The sequence below is a fragment of the Mercurialis annua genome, linkage group LG1-X (assembly GCF_937616625.2).
Source record: "Mercurialis annua linkage group LG1-X, ddMerAnnu1.2, whole genome shotgun sequence".
NCBI classification, from domain to species: Eukaryota; Viridiplantae; Streptophyta; class Magnoliopsida; order Malpighiales; family Euphorbiaceae; genus Mercurialis; species Mercurialis annua.
The window spans coordinates 44,158,535-44,166,669 of record NC_065570.1 but is presented as its reverse complement, the minus strand read 5'-3'; the positions used below and the strand labels follow the sequence as shown (position 1 = coordinate 44,166,669).

General features: G+C 32.4%; 1 protein-coding gene across 1 annotated transcript; it reads left to right on the top strand.

Annotated features, from left to right (window-relative positions):
* The first annotated feature begins 629 nt into the window (after window positions 1-629).
* On the top strand, window positions 630-6,015 carry LOC126659839 (inositol transporter 1). The gene is made up of 6 exons (XM_050353165.2): window positions 630-1,241; window positions 1,342-1,412; window positions 1,776-2,111; window positions 3,186-3,293; window positions 3,380-3,565; window positions 5,001-6,015. The coding sequence occupies exons 1-6, from the start codon at window positions 1,100-1,102 to the stop codon at window positions 5,646-5,648; spliced, it is 1,491 nt and encodes a 496-aa protein (XP_050209122.1). The 5' UTR covers window positions 630-1,099; the 3' UTR covers window positions 5,649-6,015.
* Window positions 6,016-8,135: the final 2,120 nt, after the last annotated feature.

The window sequence follows — 8,135 nt, the reverse complement described above, 5'->3', positions numbered from 1 at the left end:
AAATTCCAATATGTGTTAGAGTATTTTTAATATTATGTTTTAAATAAGGGTAAAGAAAAAAATTATGAAAATATGAATAAAAAACTGTAAATATGTTTTAAAATGGGATATTCTATTCTATAAATACTCAAATTATATGTAGCATTTAATTTCTCTCACTTGGTCAAAAAAAAATTTAATTTCTATCACAAATTTTTCCTTTTGATGATAAAAGAAGAAAATAAAATTCCTAGAAGTCAAAAATACTGAAAATTCCCCCACCTTTGAATTTCTTTTCAATTCCACCACCATCTAGAAGAATTTTTAATTGCACCCTTTTTAGGTTTTTCAGTTTTCGTCTGCACCCCAAAATAAAAAAAATTGATAATTTAAAGACAAAATTATTAAAACCAACTAAATAGAAGGATTATATCATTATTTTTTCTATTTGTAAAAATACAAATAAAGGATTAATTTAAACTTTTTTTAAATGAAAAGAGGTCATTTTAGTCAATTAAGGTACAGGTGAAAACTGAAAACCCTAAATAGAGTGTAATTGAAAATTCTGCTACGTAGTGGTGCAATTGAAAACAAAGTTAAAGGTGAGGGTTTTAAGTATTTTTGCCTTCCTAGAACGACAACTGAAGTTGAGTTTCACTTGATTCTGTTGGTTTATACTACCATTTCTCTCTAACAATTTTAATTTACGACAAACAATCCAAGAAAGATAGAGAGAGAAGATTATTCCTAAATTTTCTCGAGAAAATCTATTTTGATTTCCACATGTATTTTCTCTAGAAAATCTTACGACCCAATCAGATCAATTCCAAAGGTCAAATTACAACCACAATACCTATTATCTGAATCTCTGCATGTCCACCTCCTTAAATCAGCTCTCTCTTCTGAAAAAAAAAATTCTTTCAATTTTCAATGTTTTAATAACTCCTCTGTATAATCTGTTTTCCAATTCTGCATTTTTGATTTTCTACAAGAAAATTGCAGTAGCGATTGACTGAAAGTGAAAGAAAATAGAGAAAAAATATAAGAGTTTTAGAATTTGTTGATCGGATTGAAATTAGATTATTATTTTAGTTTTTGTTGAAAAGAAATTGAGTGAAAGATGACTTTAGAGTCATTACCGGGGAGTTCAGGGTATTTAGATTCGTTTCCGGAGAGGAGAATGTCATATTTTAGCAGTACTTATGTCTTAAGATTAACTGTTATTGCTGGCATTGGTGGTTTACTCTTTGGCTATGACACTGGTAATTTGATTCTTGTTTTTTCTACTGCTTTTAACTTCTTAAACTCACAAATAAAACAGATTGTTTAGTTGGTTGTATTTGTTTCTGATGTGATTTGCAGGTGTTATTTCGGGTGCCCTTTTGTATATCAAAGATGAATTTGAGGTTGTCAATCAGAGTAGCTTTTTACAGGTATTGCCAACATCAATTCCCTTACATATTCCCAATGGGTTTGAATATGCTCAGCAATTGCAAGAGTTCAAGTTAAACGAGATGTTTATTGTCATTTCTCGTGTTTGAAAAGGCGGTAGTTGCTAGAATTCAATTCTTTCCTTTTGCAAGATTTCGACTTTTTCAAACATGATTTCAGCTTGGTTTGAATTCTCATAATAATTTATCCCGAAGGAGGCCTTTATGAAAAAGGGATTTGCGGCTTTGATTGATTTCATTTATGTTTCCAAAGAAATGATTATATCTGATTTTTATAATAGAATCCAAGTAGAGATGATATCTTGTATTGTTACTATTACTAATTTATTTTGTTTGATTTGCCAGGAGACAATTGTTAGTATGGCCCTGGTTGGTGCTATAATAGGAGCTGCATCAGGGGGTTGGATAAATGATTCTTATGGACGTAAGAAAGCTACACTGATTGCTGATGTCGTTTTTGCTGCTGGATCAGCTGTCATGGCTGCAGCTCCAGATCCATACATTCTCATCAGTGGTCGATTTTTAGTTGGACTTGGTGTGGGTGTGGCTTCTGTTACTGCGCCTGTGTATATTGCTGAAGCATCTCCGTCTGAAGTAAGGGGAGGACTAGTCAGCACTAATGTTCTTATGATTACTGGTGGACAGTTTATTTCCTATCTCGTTAATCTTGCTTTTACTGAGGTCAGTTTTCTTTTCTTTCATTGCAAATTTTAAGGGTATTTTGGTAATTGAGCGATAGCTCATGAAGCCTACTCTGATTATCATATTCTGAAAATCTCGTCATTCATATCTGATACTCATTTTTGGATTTTCTACTACGTAATTTGATGCCACTATCTCAAGGAGGATCTCATTTGTTTTGCATGTGGAAAGGAATACAACAGATGATGCAGCCCTCTTAAAATCTCTATACATCTACAGAATTTTTAATTTTCAAAACTAGACTTGCTCCTAATTCTTGAAAGTTAACCGTTGTCGCATAAAATAGGGGTTGATGCACTTTTCTATTGAAAATGTTTTTAAAACATTGAACATATAGTTCTCTTTGGTGTTTGGTCATTGGTTGGTGCTGCAACAGTATTTTTTTATTATTATGTCACTTATTTTGTTCATTATGGTGAAGGTATCTTGAGGTCCCAGGCCTTTGGTACGAGCTAAGTGACATTAAGCCTGGTATAAAAAATGCCTTGTAGTTAGGTAACAGTATCAAATTTTCTCTGTTACCTTACTTTTTGGCTGGTGTTTTCTGTAACTTCTCTATCTTTTATTGGCCCATATTTTCTTGTTGACATAGCTGCAGCTTCTGTTGTTTCAGCTTTGCCAGCTTTTCTTTATTTCTCTGCTATCTTGGAAAATCTGTTCTGTCCGAATAAAAAGGTTACTATTTATTGGTAATCTCATTAATGTAGCATTACCATTTTAAATATATTCTATCTTAATAAAAGGTTACACTTTGTTGGTGGATCTCATTAATAAAATGTAGTATCATTATTTTAAACTTTCTTTTGGCATCTATTGGTGCTAAGGCAAGAAATGCTGTGTAGACGGTTTGATTTAACTGAGCTAACTGTTCAAAACTAAGTCATTGATTTCAAAATGCTAATTATTTTTATAAAATTTATAATATATTTTGGAAGAGATTAAAAATTCTGAGTAACATGTGAAAAATTTGTCATTTATCTCAAAACATTTTTCTGTGATTCAAAAGTTTCTGTGTTATTTAGTCAGGCTTTTTCAACCTTGTTGATTTGATAGGTCCCTGGAACATGGCGGTGGATGTTAGGAGTTTCAGCTGTGCCAGCTGTGATTCAGTTCTGCCTTATGCTCTGTATGCCAGAGTCCCCTCGATGGCTATTCATGAAGGTAAACAACTCAACAATGCTTATGTGAGGAAGTGCACCGAAAATGCCATCAGAAAATCAGTTCACAGCTTTCAATATGATATGCAGGATGATAAAGATGAAGCTATTATGGTCATGGCTAAAATTTATGACCTTGAACGATTGGAGGATGAAATCAATCACCTTACAAATTCTATGGAGGAAGAATTTCAGAAACAGAATACTGTTCGTTATTTGGACGTCTTCAAATCAAAAGAAATTAGACTCGCATTTTTTGCTGGGGCTGGACTTCAGGTAAGATGACTCACAATTTTATTCTTCCACGCTATTTTTTTTTTCAGTAGACCATTCTTTGCTTGGTTTTGAGAAGTAAGCTCCCTCACTGATATCGCAATTAAGATATATTATTGAATAGCTACAGTCCACTTGGAGAATCTATGATTTAGACTTTCTTTTACAGCAATGTAGTAGCGGTATCTCTTAGTTATTGTTTGCCTGGCAGCTGGAAATATTTTAATCTAACACTCATCTTAATCGTACCTTTTCTTAATTCAACTTGAAATTAAGTTTGACAGCCTAGAAGTTCACTTGGGTACAAATTCTCTGGGAAATAATTAGAGAGGCGCCTCAGGCAAGAGGTGTCTCACCGGGTGCCTCCCTTGCCAAAAGGCAGGCGAGTTCCTAGAGGCGCGTGCCTCTGGTGCCTTTGCTGCGAGGCGAGTTCATCTTCTGTTTCTTTTTGCTTTTTTTCCTTCTTTGTTATTTTTTCTTTCTTTCTTTAACTCTCACTATTTTTACTCTCCTTCAACTTTATTATTCTGTTTTAATTACTTTTATTAATTTTTTCTTATAATATTTACTCCATTTATATTCTAATGCCGCTCTTTTTTATACTTCAGTTTCTTTTTTTTCTTCCACTTTTACTCATTTTTCTATTATATTGTCACTATTTTTCTATTTTAATCATTTTTCTTCTCGAGTCTTTCGTTCCTTGCGCGTAAGACACTAGGATCCCTTTGCGCCTTGCCTTTTGCCTTTAATAACTATGGAAATAATCACATGGTCTTATAGGTTTTCTTTATGCAACCAAACATAAAGTTGGATCAATCAAGTCTTGGGCTGGTTTTCTGGTCAAGTCTTTCCAAGCCTTCTAGTCAAAGCCAAACTTATTTAATTTGTAATCTAATTGGTAAGAACTTCGAGCCTGGTAATGAAATTTAAGCATTTATATATTTTTGAACTAACGCATTCCTAATAAATTCTCTCCTTTTTCATTTTTTATTTAACTTTCTTCTCCTCTTTTTTGCCCGCCTTTTCTTATTCTTTCACTCTGCCTCTCTGTATGCTTGGTAGATTCTCTCTATAACTTTATCTACTTCTAGGCTAGCCTCAATGTAGGTGCCATTTAGATTTAGAGATACTACTTTCTGATCTTTCCCAGAAATGGATTTTTGAGGGTGTCGGGCTTGAATTCATTAGAAATCTGATTCTGCCGATTGGTGTGCTTTCAACCCAACTCTTTCTCCTGATATAGAGCTCAAAGATACAATGTCAATTGTTTTTGGCATGTTTTTGACATCTTGACAATGTGATTGTACAAGTTTTCAAGTGTATAGAAGATAGAATGAAAAGGATTTGTCTTTGATATGAGCAAACATGTTATTTAAGATACGGTAACCCTACTTTATTAGAGATATGATGATATCCAAAAAAAATTGTGATGTTGCAGGCATTTCAGCAGTTCACCGGCATCAATACAGTCATGTACTATAGCCCAACTATTGTTCAGATGGCTGGCTTTAAATCGAACCAATTAGCACTTCTCCTATCCCTCGTTGTTGCTGCAATGAATGCTGCGGGGACTGTTCTTGGCATTTACCTTATTGACCATTTTGGACGGACAAAATTAGCTCTCTCAAGCTTAGCCGGTGTGATTGTCTCTCTTTGCATACTCGCTGGATCATTTTTTGGTCAGTCATCTGGTTCTTCCGATGAATTCTATGGATGGGCTGCAGTTTTAGGGCTCGCTTTATATATTGCTTTCTTTGCACCTGGAATGGGACCTGTGCCATGGACTGTAAACTCAGAGATATATCCTGAATCATATCGAGGGATATGCGGTGGAATGTCTGCAACCGTGAATTGGATTTCAAATCTGATAGTGGCCCAAACTTTTCTTTCAATTGCCAATACTGTGGGGACTGGTACCACTTTCTTGATTCTTGCCGGTATTGCTGTTACTGCAGTGGTTTTTGTGATTCTGTTTGTGCCGGAGACAAAAGGACTCACTTTCGCGGAAGTGGAACAAATATGGAAACAGAAAGCCTGGGGCAGTAGTAATAACACAGAGAGCCTTCTTGAGCAGCAGGGAGAATGAGATTTGATCTGCTCAGTAAGATCAGAAATTAATAATTTGATGTGCTTGAAAATGTATATGCATGGACATATTCTGAAAAATCTAGCATAATCTTTAAATATTTAAGGGTTTAGTACATGCAGCTGGACCTGAAGCTTCTGGCTGCTGTGATAGCCCTCTGTAAGTAGTGGCGGTTATGACCAAGTTTCTTAGGGCTCTTTTTATGTGGCTCCCTAGGAAAGGCAGTTCCTTTAAAACTATGTAATATAATAATCTTCTTCTGTATGTAAGTTGTTTTGATCTCAAAGAGGAACTTCAATGTTCTTGAATAACTAATAAGCACTATGTAGCCTAATTGCCTTGAAAACTAGGAAATTAAATTTTTACATCCTGATGTGCATCGGGTTTAAACTGAGTTTTTAGTTTTCTTCTGAAATAGAAGTTGGTTAGTTAGGTGTTATATTGTAGGATTTAATTTAGGATTAGGATTCTCTAAAATTCACTTCAATTTGAGAGGGTGAAATTCACGATCTATATTATTCATTATAAAATAAATAGCATATATAAATTGAATTAAAATTACACTTTTTGATCTACAACACACAACCTTCTTAATACAGTTGGAATGACAAAATAGTATCCCTCATATGATATTGGCTAAACCCATCTAGAGGCCTTTGTACTATATCATTTTTGTTCAAAAAGCCATTATACTATTTTTTTATTCTTCAGGTCCCTCTACTTACATAATTTTTGATTTTCAGGTTCTTTTTAAGTTTTCTTCAGTCCCTCTGCTTACAAATTTTTTGTTCCTCCAGTCCCTTCAAAGGACCTGAAAATCGGAATTTTGCCAAGTACAGGGACCTGAAGAACAAAAAAATAGTACAAGGGCTTTTTAAACAAAAATGATATAGTACAAGGGCCTCTAGATAGGTTTAGCCTATAATATTAAGAAAATATAAATTATAGAAAACATATTAAGAAAATATAAATTGTCACATTTCACATTTAGAAAGTTCATTTGTCACATTACACGCATATTAAGAAAATATAAATTATGGTTTTTTTTATTCTTATTAATTGTACTTTACAACTGTACATATCATTAAATAATTTATAAAATATGTTTGACCACTAAGATAAAATAAGAATAACACACAAAACTAAACTAAAAAGGTATAATAAGATTTTTTAAATGAGACATAAAAAAATGATAAAGGGACTTTATAAATGGGATCGAGGGAGTTTTTTTTCCCTCTAATTTGAACCGAATTAATGTTATTAGAATTTTATTTTTTCTACAAATTAAAATAAATTTTTATTTGTTTGTTTTATTTCGTTGGGTTTTTAGCTATGTTTGTATTAAAAGTAGGCCTCTTCAGATAAATGTCTATAAAAAAATAAAATATTCTTGAAAATATAACGTTAAAGTTCTTTTACAATTTGTACTTTTTTTTTGTAAAAATAACTTTCTATAATCTCAAAAATATAATTTATGTCAACCAACGGTATATAAACAAGTTACTAACGATATATTAAAAAACAATCTATGTTTTAAATGCACAATTTAAGTTTATTAAAAATTATTAACGATATACTAAAAATTAATTAACTATAGATTTATCAGTGGTTTACTTACGGTTCGCTAACGGTATCCTAAAAAATGAATAATTCTGTTTAAAAGTACAGTTTGTTTAAAATACACAATTCAAGTTTAACAACGATTCATTAAGGCTTAAATGCACGAAAAATCACCAACTTTCGCTTGTTTTTGGTATTTAACACGAACTTTTAATTTTGGCATATAAATACACGAACTATCAATTTTTTTGCATATATGACCAAGTTTCCGTTTTAGGTGAAAAACGGTGCCATTTTAGGTATAAAACGTTACCGTTTTAGGTAAAAAACGGTGCCCGTGTTATATATGTAAAAAAAATTGATAGTTCGCGTATTTATTTGTGTTTTTAATTTTTGGGTTGGATTTGGTTGTCAGGAACTCCTATGCTGGTGGACTTTTTATCTACCGAGAACAAATGATAAAGAGGAAAAAACTAAAGAATTTGACTATGAAGCCTGAGTAGCTCAACTAATCACCAAATTACATTCAAATATTTAATTCATAAATGCTGATTTGGAGCAGAAACTTCTCAAATCTTTGGAAAATTGATTTTGTTTTTTTTTTTTTAAATCCTGAAAGAGACCATTTCTGTTTTCTTTGACTATTCATAAAAGTGGGAATGCAATGTCATCAACTTTTATGAATTGGCTCTATATAAAAGCCACTTAATTATGATCTTTTGACTAATTCAGCTCAATTAAAAAAGTATAAACATGTGATTAGCTTAATCCCTTATTTAAGTAAATTTAGTTAAATTTATAAGAAATTTTTAGGTAGACCGATTCTATCACGTCATCTATAGACTAAGCCATTCATAATGCAACACCTCATTAAAATGATAGCAATATCGTAATAATTGTGCAATAAATACATTCAAATATTAATGG

Bases quoted from the DNA above. Each gene is read 5' to 3' on its own strand.
- LOC126659839 (XM_050353165.2), top strand. From the start codon at position 1,100: ATGACTTTAGAGTCATTACCGGGGAGTTCAGGGTATTTAGATTCGTTT. The intron at 1,242-1,341 runs GTAATTTGATTC...TGTGATTTGCAG, and splicing joins ACTCTTTGGCTATGACACTG to GTGTTATTTCGGGTGCCCTT. The intron at 2,112-3,185 runs GTCAGTTTTCTT...TTGATTTGATAG, and splicing joins TTAATCTTGCTTTTACTGAG to GTCCCTGGAACATGGCGGTG.